This window comes from Dermochelys coriacea, chromosome 20 (genome assembly GCF_009764565.3).
Source record: "Dermochelys coriacea isolate rDerCor1 chromosome 20, rDerCor1.pri.v4, whole genome shotgun sequence".
Classification (NCBI taxonomy): Eukaryota; Metazoa; Chordata; order Testudines; family Dermochelyidae; genus Dermochelys; species Dermochelys coriacea.
This window is the reverse complement of record NC_050087.2, coordinates 8,367,589-8,393,546: the sequence shown is the minus strand read 5'-3', so window position 1 is coordinate 8,393,546 and position 25,958 is coordinate 8,367,589. Positions and strand designations below refer to the sequence as shown.

The following is a 25,958-nucleotide window of genomic DNA, read 5'->3' as shown; positions in this document are numbered from 1 at the left end:
CAGCCAGGCCATTTAGAGGATGTGTGTTATGTGGGACTATAGACATTGCTAATAGCTGTTTTGCATTTTGTTTTTCAGGTGCTGGGCATCACTGTTACGAACAAGGAAAATTCTAAATAATCTTCCTTCAGCTCTTGCCTTTTCTATACACAAGTTGCTTGTTTAAATTGCACAGAGCTCGATTTCCTTGCTACATCAAGCAGGAGTCCTGGCTGCTCTGGTGGAAGTGGACCTGGATTTCTTTCATGAACCTGGGTTTTCTCTTCTTCTGAGGTGGGTGCAGAGCCAGGGTCCTCTGCCTTCTGGGGTCTGTGGACACCTCTCTCCTCTCCTGAGGCTAGATTTAATTCCTGATCTTTATCTCCTGGACTCTGGTTCTTCTCTCCATTTCTCATCCACATCCTCTTGTTTCTCCTTCTGGATTATGTAGGACATGTACCTAAAATTAACCCTCATCCAGAATGTCACGGAGATTAGCTGTTCCATTTTGGAGACCAGAGACTCCCAGAAGTTCGAATTCTCTTACAAACTGGAGCTCCTTGGCTCCATGCTGGTGAGTGATTAGGAGCTTTGAGGGCTGAAGTACAAAGGAGTTTGTTGTAATGTAATAAGACTGGTTTTCCAGGTAGATGTTGTTTTATCCATTGGCTGTGACTGTACCACTGCAGTCTCATGAGCTACCTGCACGGCACCCAGAATGCTGCTGGGTCCACTCTGAGCTTGGCAGGGATGCTGACCTATCACAATAGGGGCTGTAAGTGGAAGGAATGGCTTGTGTCTGGGGAGTTATCTTTCTGTCCTCTGTATAGCCTGCAGATGGCCCTATGGTCCATTTCTGAGGCAGAGAGCCTGCTGAGCACGGTGTCTGTTTATTACAGGTCTGGCATATGGCCCTGTTTCAGGGTGTGAGAGGAAGGCCTTGCTGCCTTTCAAATCCATTTCCCATTTTTATGTCCCTATTCATGCATTTCAGGACTTCATTGAAAAGGAACCACGGGATACCCTGGCATCTCCAGTTCGCTACAAGGCAATTCTTGCCATTGGACATCTGAGGTAGGCTATTTTCTGCCATATTTCCTGGCACTGTGACGACATCTTCTTTGTTAATTCATGAGTGTCAGGTTGGGAGCAGTCTGATGCCTGCAGGGTTTGGCTCACATGCTGCTCACCAGCAGAACTTTAGTTCTTGAGGGTTTGAATGTGTCCATTTGGAGGTTTGTGCTTGAAAGACACAAGCTTCGAGGTTGAGGTGCATGCAGTACAATGGAGGAGAGTTCAGATGAGAAGGGAGGTGTCTGGCTAGCTGGCATGGGGAAGGAAGCTTGTGGGTTTCTCTAAAAAGGCGACTTGAAGCTTTACCTTTACTTCTAGATGAGCCAGTATTTAATAGAGTTGCAAAGAGGTGCTCAGCTGCAAAGTGAAGGGTTGTTTGCATTTGGGGTTTTAGATTGGGACAATCTCCAGTCACTGGACCCATTTCTTTTACTGAGTCGAATGCATGACTTTTCTCTCTTTCTTCTGCCAGCAAACTCAAACCATCTTTGACCTTGGAGGAAAACCGTGAGCTCCTTGATCAGTGTTTCAAAAGTTTGTTTCCCCTCCCTTTCCTTGGAGAAGATGATGAAAGAAGAAGGCGAGACAGCAAAGAATGCTCTGCCTATACAGGTACGTGAGAACAATTCTCCTCAGGCACCATCCAGTGTATTTCTGCCCAGCAGGCACTGGGTGATGGCAGTCACACATGGCCTCCCTTGCAAGGTTATGGTTAGCTTTCCCCAGCTCCCCCTTCCCCCCCCAAATTATCTGTGCTGAGCCTCACTCCTTCTCTTCTGGTTTCAGTCACTGTACATAGAGTCCCTGGAAGCCCTTGGCAAGCCAATGAAGACTTTGCTGGAGGAAGAACCAACCGCAAACTGGTTCTAAAAATGTTTCAAGTGAGTAGACCATTGAACCATGGTGGAGATTTTGTTTGTTGTGTTACAGCAGGGAAGAGTCAGATTTAGGGGGTCAAGCTTCAGTTGTGGAGGAATTTTCCACAATGGAGTGAATTGTAGGGGAAAAAGCTCCAAATTCTTCCTGGGATAAGCAGGCATGTGCCCTTTGAAATCCACAGAAGCTATGCCATTTTATGCTAGGGCTGGATTGGGACCAAGTTCGTACAATGTAGTTGACACTAGTTGGACCGGCAAGAAAATCACCACTGCAGTAGCCAAATCCAAGAGAACCAGTTGAAACTGATCACTTCTTCAAAGAGGAATTCATTCATACTGAGTTACACCCTGTGTATGGAAACTCATTCAGAGGAGACTTCCTGTTCCTCAGACATGAACAAAATATCTTGAAGAGCTGAGGGGTGGGGAGTTTGAGGCACCTTCAGTATAAAAATGAAGTTCTAAAAGGAGCTGGGCTGGGGGGGACTTCTCTGCTCTTCTTCAAATTAAGAAAAAGAAATGCTTCTCTCTGTCATTTTGCCACTCAACGTGGGAGAAGTTGCCCAGGAAACAGAACACAGCAGCAGACATCAAACAGCATGCAATGTGGTAGACCGCTCCCATCAGACAGTCTACGGCAGACATCACATACATGGGCCCAGATTCATCTCTAATGTAACTCTTTTGGCTTCAATCACCCAGAGGTGAATCTGGTCCCTGGGACTTCCATTAGACATGTAATTCCTTTGCTCCATGGAGGTCAGATGCTTTGGAGAGGGATTTTAGTGACAATTAAACCTGTTTAAGAGGAACTTTTGGGAGGGATTTTCTGGTACTAACTCTGTCCATTCCCCTGCTCTACCAACAGCTACTAGAGACATGGCTCCATTCAGGGAAGGAGTGGGAGAGAGAAAGGGCCTTGCAGGCCAGCATCCAGCTGCTGACTGCCTATCAAGAGACAGTTCATAGCACAGTGAGTATAGCCTTTCTGTTCCTTCAGCTGACTTTCCTGCTTATATCCGATCTGACACTCAAGGCAAATGCATGAAACACGCTTCCAGGGCAGCAGCTGGAATCTCAAAGTGACTAAGATCCCTCTGCTTCGATAACAGAGGTTTACACAACAATGCTGTGACCACACTCCAGGCAGACTGCAAGAAGTAGAGGGCAGGCAATCCCCCAAACTGATGGCTTATTCTAGAATTAGATTCACCAAGTCAAGAGCAAAAGAGCTTCCACCCTAGTTAACAAAATGCCAAACATGGTCCCCTTTTGACATTCCAGACCTTGGCTCCCATCTAAACAGCCCAGTAATATAGTGAGGGGTTACTGAAAACCTGATTCACCATATGTGAGGTTCACCCATCATAAAGGACCAGATGCTTATCCCCAGATCAATGTGAATCTCGGGTCTTTCCCAAATAGCATGCTGTCAGCCAATCCTTAATAATTAAATTGAAGATTGCTTCTTAAAAGAAAAGTTACAAATGGTTAACAGATCAATATCCATACAAGTGACTTTCAGTGTTCATAGTTGAGGATCACAACAGTGATGGAATAAACTGCTGGCTTGTAAAAGTCTCTCTGGAATCATCCCAACAGATCAGAATCTAAAGGCAGCTTAGATGTAAAGTCTGTTAGTTTTTCCATGCATTTTCCAGGTTTTTCCAAATGATGATTTGGAAGCTCTGTCCTATGGCTTACACTTTCCCTGTTCAAAGTTTCAGCAGACTAGAGATGACAGGATGAGGGCCGAGCCTTCTCTTTTCTAGCTATCCTAGCAGGCTGACAAGCCTACCTCACAGAAATGGTTACAGCAGGACCTTCCCCCGAGAAAGACTAGGCAATGCAGATCGTCTCTTGTACTCTGCTTTGAAGCTATTCTTCTATTTCTTGTGCATACATAGTAAACTGAATGCATCCGATGAAGTGAGCTGTAGCTCACGAAAGCTTACGCTGAAATAAATTCGTTCGTCTCTAAGGTGCCACAAGTACTCCTTTTCTTTTTGCGAATACAGACTAACATGGCTGCTACTCTGAAACAGTAAACTAGTTACTGATTCTCAGAAGGTGATTAGCCGTTCTTCCATTATAACACAGATAGTTAAGCTGAAGACAATGTAGAAATTACTAGTTTCCTGCAGTATCTTACGTCTTTGATTCTAAGGTTAACTGAACACTTTGCATATATAATGAAGACCTGAAAGGGAATTAGCATCTACAAGTTAATTTGGTTACATTGTGAAACTTCTAACCACGTATAGATCAACACCGACAAATACACTTAGCATCTATTGTTCATTTTTGAATGAGTTAATGATTGCTAGTCTAATACATTACTTTGAAATTCACATGCAAGTGAACTGTCTTGGTACAGTAGAAGTGCCTCTTAAATTATTATGGGTCATACACAGGTTGCCTGGTCTGCCAGTGTCTCAAATGCATTCTTGGTTCTTATGCTCCCAGGGTGCGAAAGGTGAATTTCTATTTAATCGGCTAAGAACATAAAACATAAGAATGGCTAACCTGCCTCCCGCAAAAGAATGGTTCATCTGGCCCAGTCTCCTGTCTTGTGACTGCATTGTGTGAAGAAACATTTCCTTTGGTTTGTTTTAAACCTGCTGCCTATTAATTGCATTGGGGGACCCCTTGTTCTTGTGTTAGGTGAAGGGCTAAATAACACTTCCTTATTGACTTTCTCTACACCAGTCATGAATTTATAGACCTCTAGCATATTCCCCCTTAGTCGTCTCTTTTCCAAGCTGAAAAGTCGCTCTTTTTTTCATCTCCCCTTGGATGAGAAGTTGTCCCATAGGCCTAATTTTTGTTGCTCTTCTCTGTATTTCTTCCAATTCTAACTCATCTTTTTTGAGATGAGATGACCAAAATTGCATGCAGTATTCAAGGTGTGGGGGTCCTGTAGATTCATATCGTGGCAGAATGATATTTACTGTCTTCTTATCGATCCCTTTCCTAAGGGTTCCTAACATGTTGTTAGCTTTTTTTGACTGCATGTTGAGCAGATGCTTTCGGAGAACTGTACACAATGACTCTGAGGTCTTTCTTGAGTGATAACAGCTAATTTAGACCCCATCCATTTGTATGTACAATTGGGATTGTTTTCCAATGTGCATTACCAGTATAGTACAGGAATCGGAGGCACAATGTCACCAGATGTGCCTGTTATTTTGGGGTAGGCTCATTGATTAGGGTTACTCTTCTTGGGGGTGGGGATGGGGGGGCTGTTCTGTAATTCTATTAATGTGCTGCTTATGTCACTTGTGTGTTCATATGGAGCTCTACTCCTTCCTTCTGCCAGTCCCCTCCCAATGGAGCTACCCTGCAGGACCTAGGTTCCCCAGGGCTGGGATCCTCTAGCCCTAGAACTAGATGAGCGAGCGCGCGCGCATGCACACGCTAGCAGAGCATGTCTGAGCGGACCAGGTCAATCAGCACTCTCCAGCTGATCCCCTCATGTCCCTGTACTCAATGGGCTGGGTTAAGCAGCACTTTCAGCTGCTCCCCTCTTATGTGCCCCAAGTTTAACACATCCCTGTCACACTTTCACATTTCATTGTACTGGTAGTAACCCACTTGATGAGCAAACCCCACAGTATTTTTGTGCACGACAGGGATCTTTAGTTTAGGTAAAAGCAGCCTTGCTGCAGAGTACATGGGGGAAGTTAAAAACACAAAAGAGTAAAATTCAGAGAGAGAGAGAGAGAGAGGAGGGCTAAACAAACATAACCGTTACATTTTAAAGGCTAATACCTGAGGTAGAAAAGAAAACAGATCGTGGGCGGGGGGGAATCTGATCCATTCCATGAGGCTTGAACGGGTCAGGGTTCCCGGGTGATGGTGGTAGCTCAGGATCGGATAATAACAATTTATTCTTCCTGCCCCAATAACAGAGAAACTGGGGATCCCACAGCAGCCGAAGTGACCATTTGGGCAGCTATGGGCTCATGCTAGGCGGGGTGGGGTGCCTATGTAATTGAGATCAGCCCCTGAAGTTCTTTTCCACAACTTGCCACAACTCACCACCAGATGTCAGGGTGGAGCTCATCCTGACGCCTTGCACACAGATTTACACTGGTGTAACTGAAAGTATGCATTCATTATCCTGTTTCAGGTTAGTAAAAGTAAAAGAATGCTGTAGGTTTTGTGGAAGTGTAGACACAGATTTATAAAAACAACATGAAAACAGGGAGTTATGCTGGGGAAAGGGGAAGCCTTATTGAAGCTGATGAGCGTACTAGTTGTTCTTTATTCAGGATCAATGCAAAAACAATCAAGCTCTTTTGTGGAATAGATGGCTGACTTAATAGAAGCCACCATCAAGTAAAGCTGGAATAGGAGTTGAGCCATACAGTAGAAGGGGCTTTCACTGGGGTCTGAATGCAAATGCAGGGAGATGGGGATGTGAGAGAGAGAGCTTTTGGGTAGACTGCTGGATAGAAAGAGACTTGGAATTGTGAGCCAAGAAACTATTCCTGCTGTTGTTAGGGAAATAGAACTTTGTGTACATTCTTTGGAAATAAACAGGATTGCATCAAAAAAATACCTGACTTCATCATCCATTTCTCCCCCTAATGGAAACAACTCACAAGACCCAAAATATTCACTAATTGCTCAGGTCAAAAGGGATAACAATATTATGAATTTTTTTGTTTTCATGTTCTTAGATAAAGAACTGCTTCAGTTCTTTAGCTAAGATAAAGAAAACTGACCTGCTTCAGTAAAGAACCATAAACGCTGAAAATACTGTTTTGTTGGCTCAGAGCTAGCTCTCAGTAGATCTAGAAAATAAGAGTGTTTGTTGTTATACAATCCTTAGAATTCAATTATTTGCACAAATCATTTTAATTTTTCTCTAATTAGAATTTAAAAATAAACAATTCGATATTCTGTAAAGTGCTTAGGAAATGTGTATGATTAAAATCAGCATGTACTCTGTATACATGGCTTTACCATAGAGGACCACATTTCCTGAAGCAGTTTCAAACCACTTCAAGCTAGGAGAGTTTTAAGCAACTTTATGTTTCAAATGTGAATGATGTCCAGCTATGTCAATTAATTTTTTTAAATTATGACCATGATCTACGATCCACATATTAAGAACTTGCTTACATCATTCATATGCTATGATGAATAGGGCTGCTTTCCTGAACTGTGGTCCAGATTTGGAGCTGTTTTTATAGTTTAGACTCAACCAGCCTTCTTAAACAAACAGTTTTAACATATCTGGGCCTCCAAGTATGTTAACTTGAACCAGTTAATCTTTGTTAAACACATTTTAAACTTGAAATGATTTGACATCAGATTTAAAGCCCTTTGAGGAAACATGATTCCCTATAAATATAGAAGGAGATTAATTGGTATTAAACTGCAAAGATCAGATTCTCAGGTGGGGTAAATTGGCAAAGTTTCCTTGACTTTGATGAAATGATATGACTTACATTAGCTGAGGGGTTGGCCCTGATAACAAATATAAAATTAGCATAGAGCAAGCCAAAGTCAAGGAAATGTAATACAGCTACAGCATGAACAATACTATTGACTTGTACCATCATCTGCTGGAAGACACAGAAAATAAAAACAATTGGAAGTTGTTCTATGCTCCCTCGGGACCAGATTTACTCTTCTTTACACAGATTTGGGCCCTAGTCGGGGAGCGATGTACTCATGTAACCGAGGAGCAGAATTTGGCCCTAATATGGGTTCAGTCTCTCAGTTAGGCCTGTCTTTTTATCAGCAAAGAAGCAAAATCCCAGAAAACCAGATCAAAAAATTATTATATTGGAGAGAACAGTCATCTGTCTGTTTTAAAGGTGTCTTGCAAAGGAAAAGAAAATTGGTTTTGATGTAATAAAAGGCCCAATGTGTTGGTTCCTTTTTAAAAAAATAAATCAATCAGTCTGCTGATTTCTTTACAATGGAAATTCAGGTCATATCTTCCCAGTTTTTCTTGGAGGAGCTAGGATGACTAGTAAGTTTTGATTTCACAGATACTAAGGATGTGAAACATGACTGAATAAAAATCACTTCCCCTTATAATTATAGTGTTTAAAACTTTCTTTTTGGTTTCTGTTAAGATGCATTTGATTCAAATGTCTAATAAACGATTGGAAGAATCAACTCCTAACACCTTCAATTTATAGCTGACAGCTCCCAATCCATAACTCTGATTCCTCTAAAGGAGAGCTCCAACAAAACAGGGAAGATATTCTTGATACTTTTCAAGTGAAAAAACAAGTAGAACCCCTTTCCTTTCTTTCATTAAAAAAAACCCTCATAAGCCTTCTTGTATGTTGCAAGAAAGCAGAAAAAGAAACAACTCCCCTAGTTTGTTTTTTTCTTGTTCAACTTTGAATTCCACTATTCCCTCTTCCCTTCAGCAAAGAAAAATACTAATATATCTGGACACAAAATAGGGAGAGAAGATACTCATATATTCAGTACAACCAAAACCATAGCTGACAGAAGCAACAAGTACAATGGAACAAGGCACATCAAGGTCAAGGTCCTTCTAGTGAACTATCCTAGGGGCCTACACTAGATGTCAGAGAGAGGAGAGGAGGGAGCCATAATACTCTTGGCCAGCTGTGTAGTATAGTGTCAAACTGGGGGAATGGAGAAAATAATTTTCCCAATCCCAGCTGAAGATCAGCACATGCCTAAGGCAGTGCTACATTTATGGCAAGACCGGTATCTGCTGCTCTTTCTTCAGTTGTGGGATGTAACAACTTTCTTCAATGTAAGGAAGGTCCCCTTTTTCTCTTGCACTGGTCTGGTGCTTATGATAATGTTTCCTTCAAGTGGCTGATCCCTGCAAGTATACAGATTGCTGCTTTCTCACATCAGATGAGTTCTTTAATTCAGGTGGTGAAGGCACCAGATTCAGTCCGCGCTGCTAACCCTCTGAAAACACTCATACCATAAGGCTGGCTGTAAAAAGCTGGACAGATACAATGCCAGAAAAATTGCTTTCAAGGAGTCCCAGACAAACACAACAATTTTGTTTAAATAAGTAACCAATGTAATCTGCAAAAAAGCAAGCTGACATCAGAAACTAAAGTGAAATATCACTTGGTCTAGCAATCCTGAGTTGCTTCTCGTGTTACAGATACACAGTTAGTAAAAGTTTTTACACTGAGTTTACTTTGGTGAAACTGCAATGAAAAACAGACTAAAAAAGCAGGCAGAGGAATGTGACAGGCTGTCAAGTCTCTGTTTCAGCAGAAAACAACTCTCCCTTGGATAAAAAAAAGCTCTTCTGAAGGAACATATGCAGTATCCTGGCTAGTGTCTTTTTTTTAATGCATTATGACCCTGTCATACAATGAAACACTGCAGGAGGTTCTGTTTTATATAAGGAACAGCATGATTTGTCTTTGTAAACCAGTACAAGACCCTGGTAAGCAAGCTGAGTGGCAATACTAGTTAAATGTTATAAGAAGATAGTTCTGGTTTTATTATCTGTATTTTCTATGCACTGTAAAGTAGCATTTTCTTTTTTGAGAAATGTGATACTTATAGCTTAACTGACTGTGTAGAAAATAAGCTGTCTGAGCCTGATCCAAAAGACATTGGAAAGATTCAGGTGACTTCAGTGGGCTTTGGATCAGGCCGCTAATATGATATAATGATGAAATTACAAGTTCTATTCCAAGACGAGTAACTTCATTAAAGGGACACTGTCAATTTAAAGAGTTTTGTTTATATTAAGTAATTTTAAAACATGGCCAGTTGTTAATAGAGTGCCGCTTAAATATTATGTTCTGACTTTTAAAAAAACTATATTCTGTTCAATAACGTTGTGCAGGTTTTTTCTGCTCCCCTGTTGATGTTTGTCTATTTCAGCAAGGATGAGAATGATTCAATAATTGCCACTGCACTGGAAAGTGTTAAACTGACTGTACTCAAAATGCTGTCAAATACACAAAGTAAATGAGCCTGGAGAAAACAGAGATAAATAGGTGTAATTATAGTGGGTATAAAATTTTCAGACAAAATTGTGATTTCAAGTTGATAGTGTTTTCTTTAATCTGCTACTAAGTTATAAATATGCATCAAATAGGGAAAAACTTTATTAGAAAATTATGGTTTAAAAATAAAAAAAAGCAATTCATGAATGTGTGAAATTCCAGAGATTCAGAGTTATGGTTGCATTTAAAAACCAAAAGTGGAATGCAGAGTTAAGTTATATCAGACAAAACTCTACTCTGTGTTTGTGTCCTCATCCACCCTATATCCAAAGATCGATAACTGAACATTGACAATACCAGCCACATACCCCTAGTGTACAATGCTCTGCTTGACATATGGACAAGTGCACTAGCTTGTGAGTTGCTGGTATCAAGTCCTGTGATCGCTCCTGTGATCATGGATTCTCAACTTGGGAGCTCAGGGCCCCAGAGTGATTATGACCACCTTCTCTTTCTTTATCTCGAGATGGGAGTGAGAAAGAGGTTTGTCCCACCCACCCACCCGCCGCCCCGCCCAGCCCAGCCCAGTGTTTTTATACATAAGAGCAGCCATACTGAGTCAGACCAATAGTCCATCTAGACCAGTATCTTGTCTTCTGACAGTGACTAGTGCCAGGTGCTTCAGAGAGAATGAACACAACAGGACAATTACCTAGTGATCCATCCACTCCAAGCTTCTGGCAAACAGAAGCTAGGGACATCCAGAGCATGGGGTTGCATCCCTGACCATCTTGACTAATAGCCATTGATGGACCTATCCTCCATGAACTCATATATTTCTTTTTGAACCCTGTTATAGTTTGGCCTTCACAACATTCCCTGGCAACAAGTTCCACAGGTTGACATGCATTTTGTGAAGAAGTACTTCCTTTAGTTTGTTTTAAACCTGTTGCCTATTGATTTCATTGGGTGTCCTCTGGTTCTTGTGTTAGGTGAAGGAGTGAATAACACTTCATTACTCACTTTTTCCACACCAGTCAAGATTTTATAGACTTCTATCATATTCCCTCTTAGTTGTCTTTTTTCCAAACCGAAAAATCCCAATCGTTTAAACCTCTTTTCATACAGAAAGTGTTCCATACCCCTAATCATTTTTGTTGTCCTTCTCTGTACTTTTCCCAATTCTAATATATCTTTTTTCTGTTGTAACATGGTGTCATGGTATCAGAAGTTGATCTGGTTAGACTTTGGAGCAACATGGTCCTTGCTTTCTGAGTTATGTTGGCAGAAGTTGCGTGATTTTCTATGCTGAGCTGCTAAGCTTGCGAACAGATCTGTGGGAAGAAGGGAAATGGTCAAAGAAAAACTAATCAGAAACAATTGAAAAGAAAAATGTTCAATTAATTTCTAAGCTTCCACTTCCTACTTGTCCAAATAGAGGTCTGAACCCCAGGGAGATGGTACTACGTGCACAGCAAAAATCAAACACAAAGACCAATACATTAGAGAAGAGAAGCTAAAGTGTTTTGAGCAGCAGAGCTGATCTAATCAAGACAGCCACAGTTTTTACTCTACAACTCTGCCTCCTCCCCTATAATCGGTTTATGGTGAAATTGCTTTACAAACTGAGCGGTGTATTAGAACTACACCCTCTAATGGCCGAGGGGCAGGGTAAGAGAGCTGCTGCAGCCCAGGCAACGGATTCCCCTGGAAGCTTTCAGGGGCCCCTTGCTCAGGGAAGCCCCTTTAGTAAAAGGTGGCAGGCACTTAGGGATCCAAAGCCTGTAGTTGCTCTTTTTGGAGGGCAATTTATCACAGGGACCGGGCTAGGCTGGACATGACATGGGAGCAGGGAACCTCTGGTGTGCAGCTCACAGCGATGACAGGGGACCTGCATTGCTTCCAGCAGAGAGATCTGCTGCACCTCAGTACCTAGGGGCAGGGCGGGGGCTGGGGCGTTTTTGGAGCAAAGGTCTATTCCCCCAAACTGAGTGATTTTTCCAGTGGCTGGGCCTGGCGCCTGCAGCTCCTGGGCTTCTTCAATCCAAAACTTCCTGGTGGCCAGTTTATACCCATTTGTTCTTGTGTCCACATTGGTGCTGAGCTGAAATAATTCCTCTCCCTTGCCTGTATCTATCCCTCTGATATCTATAGAGAGCAATCATATCTCCCCTCAACCTTCTTTTAGTTGGGCTAAATAAGCCAAGCTCCTTAAGTCTCTTTTCATAAGACAAGTTTTCTATTCCTTGAATCATCCTAGTAGACCTTCTCTGTACCTGCTCCAGTTTGAATTCATGCCTTTGAACATGGGAGACCAGAACTGCACACAGTATTCCAGGTGAGGTCTCACCAGTGCCTTGTATAATGGTACTAAAACCTCCTTATCCCTACTAGAAATGCCTCTCTTGATGCATCCCAAAACCGCATTAGCTGCCACATTGGCAGCTCATAGTCATCCTATGGTCAACCAATATTCCAAGGTCATTCTCCTCTTCAGTTACTTCGAAGTGACGCGTCCCCAGCTTATAACTTCAATTCTTGTTATTAATCCCTAAATGCATAACATTACACTCCTCACTTAAATTTCATCCTATAACTATTACTCCAGTTTACAAGGACACCCAGATCCTCCTGTATAATATCCCGAGCATTCTCTGTATTGGCAGTACCTCGTAGCTTTGTATCATCTGCAAACTTTATTAGCACATTCCACTTTTTTTGTCGAGGTCAGTAATAAAAAGATTAAATAAGATTGGTCCCAAATCTGATCCTTGAGAAACTCCACTAGTAACCTCCCTCCAGCCTGACAGTTCGCCTTTCAGTAGGACCCTTTCAGTCTCTCCTTTAACCAATTTCTTATCCACCTTTCGAAGTTCATATTGAGCCCCATCTTTTCCAATTTAACTAATAATTCCCCTTGTGGCACCGTATCAAACGCCTTACTGAAATCTAGGTAAATTAGATCCACTGCTTTTCCTTTGTCTAAAAAAATTGTTACTTTCCTAAAAAAGGAGATCAGATTGGTTTGGCACGATCTACCTTTTGTAAAACCATGTTGTATTTTGTCCCATTTACCATTGACTTCAATGTCCTTAAATAATTTCTCCTTCAAAATATTTTCCAGTACCTTGCATAGCACAGATGTCAAACTAACAAGCCTGTAGTTACCCGGATCACATTTTTTTTCTTTCTTAAAAATAGGAAATATATTATAAATTCTCCAATCATACGGTACTAATCCTGAGTTTACAGATTCATGAAAAGTTCTTACTTGCAATTTCAGGTGCCAATTCCTTTAATATTCTTGGATGAAGATTATCTGGGCCCCCCGATTTAGTCCCATTAAGCTGTTTCAGTTTCGCTTCTACATCAGATATGGTAATATCTGCCTCCATAGCCTCATTCCCATTTGTCATGCAAATTTTAGCCCTAAGATCCTCTTTCGTTTTATTAAAGACTGAGGCAAAGAATTTGTTTAGATATGGGCCACGCCTAGATTATCCTTAATCTCCACTCCATCCTCAGTGTTTAGCGGCCCCACTTCTTTCTTAGTTTTCTTCTTATTTATACGGGTATAGAACCTTTTACCATTGGTTTTAATTCCCTTTGCAAGATCCAACTCTACTTGACTTTTAGCCTGTCTCACTTGATCCCTACATGTTCTGACCTCAATTAGGTAGCTTTCCTTGCTGATCCCCCCATCTTCCGCTCCCTGTATGCTTTCTGCTTTTTATTAATCACCTCTCTAAGATGCTTGCTCATCCAGCTTGGTCTACAACTCCTGTCTATGAATTTTTTCCCCTTTCTTGGGATACAGGCTTCCGATAGATTCTGCAGTTTTGATTTAAAGTAATCCCAGGCCTCCTCTACCTTTAAATCCATAAATTCTTCAATCCAATCCACTTCCCTAAGTAATTTCCTTAATTTTTGAAAGTCAGCCCTTTTGAAATCAAAAACCCTAATTGCAGATTTATTTTTGTTAATACTTCATTTGAGCTAAGATTGTCCCCTACAACCATATCTTCTATGAGTACCTGGCTACTCACCAAAATTAAATCTAAAATGGCATCCCCTCTAGTCGGTTGAGCAACTACTTGATGAAGGTTTCAGAGTAGCAGCCGTTTCAGTCTGTATTCGCAAAAAGAAAAGGAGTACTTCTGGCACCTTAGAGACTAACAAATTTTTTAGAGCATAAGCTTTCGTGAGCTACAGCTCACTTCATCGGATTGATTAGCTCACAAAAGCTTATGCTCAAATAAATTTGTTAGTCTCTAAGGTGCCACAAGTACTCCTTTTCTTTTTACTTGATATAGGAATCCATCAGCTATCGCACCTAGGAAAATCTGAGCCCTAGTATTATTCCTAGCACTGGTCCTCTAGTCTATACCTGGGAAATTAAAGTCTCCCATGATCACGCAGTTTCCGTTAGTATTTACTTTATTAAAATCATTAAAAAGGGCTCTATCTGTATCCAAATCAGATCCCGGAGGTCTATAGCGCACCCCAAGCGCTATCGTAGGAGAGGCTTTACTAGTTATCTTCCCCAGTGTAATTTTTTGCCCAGACTGGGATTTTTATGCCAATCCCTCTCCCATCTTTCATGCAGATGAAGCTAGGGGTGTTGTCTCTGTTCTTCATTCTGTATGCAGATGGAGATATCTTAATCTTGTCACACTTGTCAGAAGGGGGTCTAGGTGTGTCTCCCAATGCCCTTCATTATTCACTGCAAGCTTTTTCTCTGATCGGGTTTGATTCCAACAGACAGAGCGTGGCGTGTCCTTCATGAGTCAGACAGGCTAGATCCTGCATCCTGGTTTCCCAGAAACCCAGAGATGAGTGGTAAGTTCCCCTGGTGATGGGGTGCGTTTGCTGAGCTAGTATCCCGATCACATCCTTGCTCTGTGGTATTGGGTCTGATCTTCCATCTATTGCAGCCGCCGCGTCAATCATGGTTTCCAACAAACCTGCAGAATCAGACCAATTGTTACTATAATTTGGAAAGAAATGATCACCACAATGGGGTGAAGTATGATATTTAAAAGACTTGTTGCACTGGGGCTCCGCCTAACCAAAGTTTCCCACCGAGCGTGATGGTCTGTGTTTTTACCTTAATGGCAATGAGACCCATTCCCAGTGAAATGGGAGAAACCTCCTTGTAGAGCTCAGGAGAGTCATTTAAATGTTGTACAGTCCATATAGGAACAGTAAACTTAATATCTCAAGTAACAATGGTGATGACATTATCGAAACAGCGATTAACATAAGGCACCATGGGTTGGACCCAGTGTCCATTAATCAATACAATAATACATCTTTTCTGTCCACACACACACATATGATTTACCAACATAGCCAATAACAGACCCCTCTTCCTTCATACAATCGAAGGAACAGTGAGACTTATTCCCAGGTTACTCAGTCATCCCAATCCTTATGGCTATTTCCAAGCAAGGGAGCACATGCAGGTGCAATGTGAGAGATATTCATGCCCTCTAAGTGGGTTTGAACCTCCTTCTCAGAATTCTGAGGTTAAAGAACCAAATGTTCTTGTTGATCTAATTTCAGCACATGGAGACCTGAAATTGGGGCTCTCAAATGTCAGAGGGGAGCAAGGTGTGTGATCAGAGGGTTGAAATTTAAAACTGTTTTTTGTTGTTGGCCTAATTCCCCTCTGTACAAACCGGGCTCATGAAATCCCTCCGAAATGGCAATATGCCTGTAGAATTTAAATCAAATTGCTGGCATGAGCTTGTGACCATGTGTGTCCTTTAATGAAACTACCCAGTCTGGGGGACCTTGCTGAATCAAGTAATGTCCCACTAAAGTCTAGTTCAGCGGTTCCCAGTTTACAAGGAATCGTGTGATATTCTTGCCTGCTGGCGTGATCAGAGACAGCTGCAGTTCCTCTCTGGCTAATGGAGGTGTCTGAGTTCCAATGACAATGATGACACATAGGGGCATAGTGTTCCCCAAACAGCAGAGGAAATCAGAGGTACCCTGCACCTTTCACCAGCCAGGAGGCTGTCACTGGGTGTGTTTGTCCCATTCGAACTGGTAGTGATTCTGCAGGGCCAGGAGGTTGCTCCCATTCCCATATTTCAGAGTAGCAGCCGTGTTAGTCTGTATTCGCAAAAAGAAAAGGAGTACTTGTGCCACAAGTACTCCTTTTCTTTTTTCCCATTCCCATAGAATCCATGCATGTGGCACAGCAATTCTACTTCCTGGGCTCCAGCTGGCAAGCCCCTCCAGAGGCTCAGAGGGATCACAGGTACAGCTTAGAGCCTGGACAGCATCAGACTCCGGACACTTATGAAGAGCAGGGTGCTGGTGCACCAGTGGGATGTCATGGCTCGTGTAGGGGACTTGTGAGGGGGCAGAGAAGAGAGAAAAACTTCCCACACTCCCCCCATATATATTGGGAGAATCTGGGATCAATATTACAGGGTGAACATGAAGCGGTGACCTACGTGAGGGTGGCCATAATAAGTCAAGGACTTTTCTAGCCTTTTCCTACCCTAGCATCGGGGTAGGCACTGGGGTATGCCCATTCGATGCATATTTTCCAACAGCTCAAAGCTGTTCCTTTTTGCTGGCCAAGAAGGGTGGCCGACAGAATGGGAAAGACAGTCTTTAGGGTCGGGTGGTTTATCCTTCCATTCTTTGAGTTGTGAAGAATGAAATCATTTCCGCTTGGGTTTTCCTTTCCCCCCCCCCATTCAGGATTTCTATCTGACAAACACTGGGGCTGGCCTGATTCACAATAGAGCAGCGGCCCTCCCAGATATGTGTATAGAGCTGCTTAGCAGTGACAGAGGCAGTGTTGGTTTTAGTAGGGATGGCTTCCACCCTGGATCTCTCTAAAACAAAGTCAGTGGATTTATCCACATTTAAGAAATTTTGGCAGCTGGAAACTGAACCAAATTTCTCAGCACCTACACTGTTGCTTGCTACAGGCAATGATTCATTCAGAACTAACTCAATCAAATCACTTCCACACCCTTCAGTTGCAGCAAACTGCTTGCAAAACCTAGCATGAGGATTTATTCCTTCAGGAGCACTTCTAGGCAACAATTCATTTTCTCCAGAAATGAGATCCAGATCATACCACTCGATCCATTGTCTACAGCCAAGCGCTACAATATAACCGCATTTGCTCCAACCCCTCAGACAGAGACAAACACCTACAAGATCTCTATCATGCATTCCTACAACTACAATACCCACCTGCTGAAGTGAAGAAACAGATTGACAGAGCCAGAAGAGTACCCAGAAGTCACCTACTACAGGACAGGCCCAACAAAGAAAACAACAGAACGCCACTAGCCATCACCTTCAGCCCCCAACTAAAACCTCTCCAACGCATCATCAAGGATCTACAACCTATCCTGAAGGACGAGCCATCGCTCTCTCAGATCTTGGGAGATAGACCAGTCCTTGCTTACAGACAGCCCCCCAATCTGAAGCAAATACTCACCAGCAACCACACACCACACAACAGAACCATTAACCCAGGAACCTATCCTTGCAACAAAGCCCGTTGCCAACTCTGTCCACATATCTATTCAGGGGACACCATCATAGGGCCTAATCATATCAGCCACATTATCAGAGGCTCGTTCACCTGCGCATCTACCAATGTGATATATGCCATCATGTGCCAGCAATGCCCCTCTGCCATGTACATTGGCCAAACTGGACAGTCTCTACGTAAAAGAATGAATGGACACAAATCAGACGTCAAGAATTATAACATTCAAAAACCAGTTGGAGAACACTTCAATCTCTCTGGTCACTCGATCACAGACCTAAGAGTGGCTATACTTCAACAAAAAAGCTTCAAAAACAGACTCCAACGAGAGACTGCTGAATTGGAATTAATTTGCAAACTGGATACAATTAACTTAGGCTTGAATAGAGACTGGGAGTGGATGAGTCATTACACAAAGTAAAACTATTTCCCCATGGTATTTCTCCCCCCCACCCCACCCCCCACTGTTCCTCTGATATTCTTAGGTTTCAGAGTAGCAGCCGTGTTAGTCTGTATTCGCAAAAAGAAAAGGAGTACTTGTGGCACCTTAAAGACTAACAAATTTGTTAGTCTTTAAGGTGCCACAAGTACTCCTTTTCTTTTTCTGATATTCTTGTTAACTGCTGGAATTAGCCTACCTGCTTGTCACCATAGAAGGTTTTCCTCCTTTCCCCCCCCTGCTGTGGGTGATGGCTTATCTTAAGTGATCACTCTCCTTACAGTGTGTATGATAAACCCATTGTTTCATGTTCTCTGTGTGTGTGTATATAAATCTCTCCTCTGTTTTTTCCACCAAATGCATCCGATGAAGTGAGCTGTAGCTCACGAAAGCTTATGCTCTAATAAATTTGTTAGTCTCTAAGGTGCCACAAGTACTCCTTTTCTTTTTGCGAATACAGACTAACACGGCTGCTACTCTGAAACTTAACTATCTGTGTTACAATGGAAGAACGGCTAATCACCTTAGGTGAATGTGTATAACTAAGTAAGTGTTTATGCACAGAAAAAAGAAGATTAGGTTCAAAGCAAGTTCAAGAGGCGATCTGCATTTCCTAGTCTCTCTTGGGAGAAGGTCCTCCTGTAACCATTTCTGGGAAGTAGGCTTGTCAATCTGCTAGAATAGCTATAAAAGAGAAGACTTGGGCCTGATCCTGTCATCTCTAGTCTGCTTAAACGTTGAACAGGGAAAGTGTAAGCCATAGGACAGAGAGCTTCCAAATCATCATTTGGAAGAACGTGGAAAATGCATGGAAAAATCTAAGAGACTTTACATCTAAGCTGCCTTTGGATTCTGATCTGTCGGGATGATTCCTGAGAGACTTGTACAAGCTAGTAGTTTATTCCATCACTATTGTGATCCTGAACGTTGAACATTAAAAGATCAATATCCATACAAGTGACTTTCAACCATTTGTAATTCTGTTTTAACAATAAGTCTTAGGTTTAGTTATTAAGGATTGGCTTACAGCATGATATTTAGGAAAGACCTGAGATTCACATTGACCTGGGGATAAGCATCTGGTCCTTTATGATCGGCGAACCTCACATATAGTGAGGGGTTACTGAAAACCTGAGTGTTGCCCATGTCCCCATTCATGCGTAACATGGACTTTGCCATCGACTGGATGGCAGTGGAGGCCAGATGGGCCTCGTACAGGTGAGTGAGGCCGGTGCTGGGAGCTCCGTGGTTTTTTAGGAAAAACTTTCTAACTATAAAGATAAAAAGAAAAGGAGTACTTATGGCACCTTAGAGACTAACAAATGTATTTGAGCATAAGCTTTCGTGAGCTACAGCTCACTTCATCGGATGCATTAGCTCACGAAAGCTTAGGCTCAAATAAATTTGTTAGTCTCTAAGGTGCCACAAGTACTCCTTTTCTCCTTACAGTGTGTATGATAAACCCATTGTTTCATGTTCTCTGTGTGTGTGTATATAAATCTCTCCTCTGTTTTTTCCACCAAATGCATCCGATGAAGTGAGCTGTAGCTCACGAAAGCTTATGCTCTAATAAATTTGTTAGTCTCTAAGGTGCCATAAGTACTCCTTTTCTTTTTGCGAATGCAGACTAACACGGCTGCTACTCTGAAACCTAACTGTAAAGATAGTTCATCTCTAGAATAGGCTTCAAAAGGAGGTTGTGGAATCCCCATCATTAGAGGTTTTTAAGAACCCATTAGACAAATGCTGTAAGGGAGGGTCTAAGTGTCGTGTTGGACTGGAATGATCTTTCTAGGACCCTTCCAGCCCTACATTTCGAGGATTCTCTGAACTGTGGCGTTTAACTGGTGAGCCCTACAGTGAACTGACCCTTCAGCCTTCACCCAGCTCTAGTGTAATGTGAATTATTAACAAAATGAGCTGGTCCCTAATATGGAGAAATCACAAGACCAGTCAGATACCCAAGGACAGTCGTTCCCTTGTAGTGCAGTGGGGGAAGTTAGGGAATCCAATGGGTCCTCTCCGATAAAGTCTTGCAATACAAACAGGGACTTGGCTTAGAAAAGCAGAGATGCCTTTCCACACACATCATTACAGGCACCTATCCTAAGTCTGTAAGTAGACGCAGTTCACAGATAGCCTTCTGACCCAGAAATAGGCTAGACAGGAGGGAGGCTAACTCACCAGAACACAGTCCATGCCACTTACAATCCAGAAATCATCAGCAACACTGAATTCCCAGAAAAACAAAGAGAATATGATTAAGAACCAGACCCCAGATCACTAACTACAGGGATTAGATCTAGCTTTGTGGGGATCCCGGAAGCGTGGTTAGAGGCCCCAGAGAGGCACAGAGGTCTTCCATCTCCGTGGAGAACGGGCAAGGGAGGAAGCCCCCACATCATGGTTACAGTGGAGAGGCAGGAAGCCCCAATTTCTCTGAAAGAAAAAAATCAGGCCTCTGAGCAATTGAAACAGATACTTCAAACAGTTTCGTAGGAAATGCGTGCACAGAAGATACAAAGTCTGGGGCTGGGTTATTTACATTAGACCTTGTTTGTGAGATACATGGCCAGCATCTGAAAAAGAAACGTATAGAGTCTTTTGTATAGTGCCCCTTATTGCACATAAATACAGTGGAGAATACTAGGGAACAATAATGTGATAACATGGACTGGGAATAAGTTGCTAGATATGGTATAGAAAGCAATCACTAAAACAGGGAAGAAGACTACAAGATTAGGGGAACCCATATTACTTAATATTGTCGCTTTTGAATGAGCAGAATGTGTCAATTCAACAGGAGTCTCTATTGATTTCCTTCCAATAGCCAACTGTTAGAGGAACATTGTCTCCCCATTGAGAGCTATAAGCAATAATGTCCCACACTCCCTCTGCCTTTCACCCTCCTCTGCTAACTGCTGCCTGAGGAATCCTCAGAGGCCCTGAACCTAGGGGGAACAGTAAACTGGAGAATGAGGTGGTGATGGAGACTAGAAACCTGACCATTCAGTGACCTTTTTATATGGAGGTGGAGGATCACAGCAGCTAACTTGGGAGGATGAGTTTTATCGGCTGAGCGCCTTCTCTGAAGGGCAGAGCATCCTTATCTCCAATCACCATCAGTGGGAGTTTGAGAACATTCAGCAACTCATAAGATTGGGCAATACAAATACAAAGGCCTTGGGTGACTAAAGTTAAGCACTAAAATCTGCAGTTAGATGCCTAAATACCCATTATAGCCATCTGCAGAGGTGCTGATTAGGGCACCTAAATCTCCATCAGCATTGTGGTGTTTAAAATAGATATTTGAAAAACAAGGGGAATGATGTTTAAAGGCATAGTTGTCTTTTGGTTGATATCAGACAACTTTATGCCAGGTGACTGAATTTTCCAAACCTGGGTACCTAAACTTAGACTCCTAACAATCACATGTAGGTGCAAAAATAGGGGTGGGGTTAGTTGTAAACTCACCTTTTTGCTGCCCTATATTGCAGTGGAGCAGAGCAAAGTAGCCAAAAAGCTGCCCTAAGAGGCAGCTAGGAATTCCCCAGCATGTGCAAATCCCTAACACACAGAGAACTAGCAGATATAGTGTACAGCCAGCATAGCTTAGGGTAGCATAGCTAAGCATAGCTTAGCTGGCTGTATGTCACCAACTCCTAGCTTCCCAACCAAGTATATGGGTTGTGAGCTGGAAACAGAAGATGGCACGGTAGCAGCACTACGACTCACCCCTGCGGCGCCTCCTGCTGGTCGTCTGGGAATTAGCTCTTTCCAGCGCAGAGCGCCCTCTGCCAGCCGGTATCTTGCTGTCCGCTGGCCCCCTGTCCTTCCCGGACCCCGGTGCCCTTCTATCTGGGGTGCTGACCCCTGGCAATACCCCCACACCCTGCCTCGGGGTCTCCCCTCTCCGGGGAACCCACAACCCTCTAATCCCCACCTTGTCTCAGTCTGTGCTACTGCCAGTCATCATCAAGACCCCACTCCCTAGGGCAGGCTGCAGTGTAAAAGCCACTCATCATAGTCAAGGGGGGTTTGGACCAGCTGCCTTCCTCTACCACCCACTACCTCTGTGGGCCTAGGACCAGGCCCTGCAGCCTTGGGAGTTGCCAGCATGGAGCTCCTCTGGCCTTTACCCAGCCCTGCTTCACTCCCACTACCCCTTCTGCAAATAGGCTCTCTCCAGGCTTGGAGGGTGTAGGGCCTGGCTTTCTGAGCTCCTGGCTCCCAGCATTTTTATACAGGCCAGTTGTGGCCTGATTGGGGCATGACCGCCTCTGTGGCTTTTTCCCCAATCAACCGAGGCTCGCTGCTTTCCCAGTAGCAGCAGCCCTCTGGCACTCTCAGCCCTCTCCCCGGGCTGATTTCAAGCCCTTCAGGGCAGGAGCGAGTAACCAGCCCATACAGAGACACAGAGTGTGCCTTGTGCTACAGCAGGGTTTGGCAATGGTTGCGGGCCATGCCAATTTGTTTACCTGCCGTGGTTCAAAGGTTTGGCCGCTCGCGGCTCCCACTGGCTGCGGCTCACCGCTGCAGGCCAAGGGGGGCTGTGGGAAGCGGCGCAGGGCGAGGGATGTGCTGGCCACGGCTTCCTGCAGCGGTCAACCATGGCCAGTGGAAGCCATGATCGGCCAAACCTGTGGACGCGGCAGGTAAATAAACTGGCCCGGCTCGCCAGGGGGCTTACCCTGGGGGGGCTGCATGCCAAACGTTGTCGACCCCTGTGCTACAGCAATCTCCCGTACAGCAATGGCTGTTACAAGACCGCATACTTTAGAACAACCCAGAGTCTAAAGCTCGGGTGTATTTGAGGCTCTGGGCCAGTACTTGGCTGTTTCTATAGTAATGACCCCTGAGCAAGCAGTATAATGTACATGCTTATCACTGAGTTTGTCCAGAGGCTGCATGTCCATCAGAATGTCTAGATGTCCTGATGTGTAATAAAAACACTTTGAGTCATAAAAAATCAACCCAGCCTACTTTACAGGGCCTGATCCTTCTCTCACTTACAGAATCTTAGCAGTAGGATAATGGCTAATACTGGCCAGTATTATAGTTGCTGTATTTTGTTATAAAACAAACAAAAAAAAATAGTAAAATAAAAAATACAAATTAATGTTTTATAAACCCAGAGGAAAAGAATTTACAGCACAGTACAAGAATTTAAAGCATTCCTTTCTTTCTCTCCAGTATTATAGTCTGTCTTGTTTCAATTTTGGGTACCAGGAGTGAGTAGTTTTAGGGCCCTACCGTCAATCATATGTTAACCCCACCCCTTGACCCCATAAGCCCTGCACACTGGCCACTGGAAGTCCCACTTCATGGGCGTATTACTTCCGGAGTCAAGGCGACACATGTCCGGAAGCAAGGTGTCATGTGACATCTGTAAGAACTCCTCCCACTGTCCTCCACCAATCAGGATGGCTTTTGCCCCAACAGAACTGCCCCGAGAGAAGATTTGACCAATCAGGGGGAGTTACAGGGTTTGTGTGACCCCTCTAAAAACTCCTCCCACTGCCCTCTACCAGTCAAGAGTGGTTTCAGCCGCTGGGGACCACCCCGAGAGGAGATTTGACCAATTGGGGGAATTCTGGGGCGGGGTGACCTGTCCGGAAGTGGCTCGTGTGACCCCTCTAAGAACTCCTCCCACCACCCTCTACCAATCGCGATGGGTTTTGGTCACAGAGGACAGCTCTTGAAAGGAGATTTGACCAAAATAGGGCGGGTTCTGGGATGGGGTCAACCACTCACAAGAGGGTCGTGTGACCCCTCTAAGGACTCCTCCCAACGCCCTCTGCCAATCAGAATACAGCACCATCACCTCATAAGTCCCAGCGCTGGGCAGAGGAGGCCATCTCTTACCAAGACAACGTGTTTTAGAAATTGTGGAAAGGCTGAGAGGAAACATGGACTCTTTTACCATCCCTGTGAGAACTTCAGACTTTGTTTTAGCCCCGAGGACCTTTGGAGTTGTATGGAGAAAGCCCTATAGCAGCGAGAGTTCTGAAGAGGATGAGGGAGAAGCCAAGGGAATTCCTTTGGCCCAGCCATTGATGGATATGCCAGAACCCAAACCCGAAACCCAACCGCTCATGTAACACCCCGATGAGCATGGTGGTCTCTTGTCGTCCGGCACGCTGGAGGAGGAAGGCGATCATGGCTTGGGGGAGGCACTGGCAGACAAGGTGAATGGAAAAGATGTCGCTCAGGTAAATGAATGATTAAGAAGCGACGGTCGATGATTGGGTGTAATGGGGTTAGGAACCACGGATTGTGTAAATCTGAAAACAAGCAGTGGGAACTTACAGTTTTTTGTCTGAAAATCTCGACAGCTCGACGATGCCTTTCTAGAGGACCGGAGGCCCTGGACAGCATTGCATCAAGCAGCGAAGCTGAACCGGGACCACCTTGTTTTTGCTCAACGCTGCTAGAAATTGTTGATGATGACTCCAAGGATGACAGCTATGAGTTTAGGAGGAGGCTTGGCATGGAACTCGCTGAGCTAGTGCCATGTCACGAGCGTAAAAATGTTATACGGACTATTGTATGCATTGCTGTTTATGCTGTTCTTAATCACTGTCTTAGGGAAAAGCTTTCTGAAAATTGTGAGGGCTGTGTCATAGATGCCCCAGCCCAATGGCACCATGACTGTGTGACTTGGACTTCAATGGATAGAAACTGCTAGCTCTGAAGCCTGTGTGCTGAGCTGTGTTTGGAAAGCTTATTGAACACTATTATTAGCATAGGTTATGCTATGCAACGTCTGTGCCTAACCCAAGAACATTTTGCGCAAGGGGTGACCTTGAGAAATGCTGTGCAATTCAGTGGAGATCCTGACCATGTTTTAAAGAAAATGCCCAAACCGGAAGATGCCTGCTTACAGCGTTACATTGACCGTCTGGTCTGCACAAAAAGTGACAGAACCCTGCTTAAGAAAAAGACTAATTGTAAGAAATCTAAAAGGATTAAGTTAGAGAATGATGAGGGGACAACCATGCAATATAACACTTGGTCGCTGTAAATTTTAAGAAATCTATTGAAAAGGGCTTTGTGACTATCTGTGTTTCTGTTAGAAGGTCTCTGGCCCTTAAGTGAGCTAAAAGTTTTAATGGAGCATCTGGGTTTGTTTCAAGGAGCGGTATGTCTTTTAAATTAAAAAAAAATGGTTTGAGAACCTAGCTCTTGTGTCTTTGTGTAAAAGAGACCCATTTACAGCAAAAGCTGAAATGAATGTTGTGGAAGGGGAACAAATCCTAAAAATGTGTTTACAATGTAACCCTTCTGCCCCTCAGAGTTAGCAGCAATAAGGGCTGGGTTGAGTATCAAGGGGTTCCATTCTAATGACACAATGCAAACTGGGTCAAGTCCCCACCAGTGGGGCACTGGGGCTCCCCTACTACAAGCTGAAATCACTAAATACTGTGTTAAGTAGTGGGGGGGCCTCAGGGCTGCGGCACCATTAACCCAAAGTGAATTCAGCTCTGCAGTCTGTAACCAAACTCCTAATAGAATCAAAATTACCTCTGATATTACACAATGGAGGGAAAAAAGAAAGTGCACTGGGTATCTAAGGCCCAAGAGGGGAAGGGGCTCACACCACTAGGTACAAATCTCTAACCTCAACCTCTCTCAATTCACTGAGTTTTGGAATCCTTGTCCCTTGCCTAGCAAGTGCTACTTTGTTGAGGGCGAGTCCCCCCCGTCATAAAAGGCCAAGTTCAGTTCCACTGTCCTTAGGAGTCATAGAATATCAGAATTGGAAGGGACCTCAGGAGATCATCTAGTCCAACTCCCTACTCAAAGCAGGCACAATCCTCAATTTTTTTTTTTTGCCCCAGTTCTCTAAATGGCCCCCTCAAGGATTGAACTCACAACCCTGGGTTTAGCAGGCCAATGCTCAAACCACTAAGCTATCCCTCCCCCCAGTTGATTCACATAATCAGGATAACAACACTTTTTATTTTTTCTGCCCCAATAACAGAGAAACTGGGGATCCCACAGCAGCCAAAGTGACCATTTGGGCTACTGTGGGCTCATGCTAGGTGGGGTGGGTGTGCCTGTGCAAACGAGATCAGCTCCTGAAGTTCTTTTCCACAACTCACCACCAGATGTCAGGGTAGAGCTCATCC

At 43.7% G+C, this 25,958-nt stretch overlaps 1 protein-coding gene across 2 annotated transcripts; it reads left to right on the top strand.

The window, feature by feature from the left end:
- The first annotated feature begins 110 nt into the window (after nucleotides 1-110).
- On the top strand, nucleotides 111-24,951 carry LOC119845984 (maestro heat-like repeat-containing protein family member 2B). 2 transcript variants are annotated; one of them, XR_005289747.2, is made up of 8 exons: nucleotides 111-273; nucleotides 431-553; nucleotides 974-1,053; nucleotides 1,526-1,665; nucleotides 1,840-1,934; nucleotides 2,800-2,904; nucleotides 23,782-24,038; nucleotides 24,162-24,951. XR_005289747.2 is itself a non-coding variant. In XM_043506787.1 (7 exons), exons 2-7 carry the CDS (start codon nucleotides 434-436, stop codon nucleotides 23,881-23,883), a joined length of 642 nt encoding a protein of 213 aa, XP_043362722.1. In that variant the 5' UTR covers nucleotides 111-273; nucleotides 431-433; the 3' UTR covers nucleotides 23,884-24,129. The 2 variants fall into 2 exon arrangements, 1 of the variants encoding a protein (XP_043362722.1); XM_043506787.1 differs by lacking the exon at nucleotides 24,162-24,951 and having other exon boundaries at nucleotides 23,782-24,129.
- Nucleotides 24,952-25,958: the final 1,007 nt, after the last annotated feature.

Excerpts from the sequence above, each read along its gene's own strand:
- LOC119845984 (XM_043506787.1), top strand. The coding sequence starts at position 434 with ATGTACCTAAAATTAACCCTCATCCAGAATGTCACGGAGATTAGCTGT. Across the intron at positions 554-973 it reads AGCTCCTTGGCTCCATGCTG|GACTTCATTGAAAAGGAACC; the intron begins GTGAGTGATTAG and ends CATGCATTTCAG. Across the intron at positions 1,666-1,839 it reads AGAATGCTCTGCCTATACAG|TCACTGTACATAGAGTCCCT; the intron begins GTACGTGAGAAC and ends TTCTGGTTTCAG.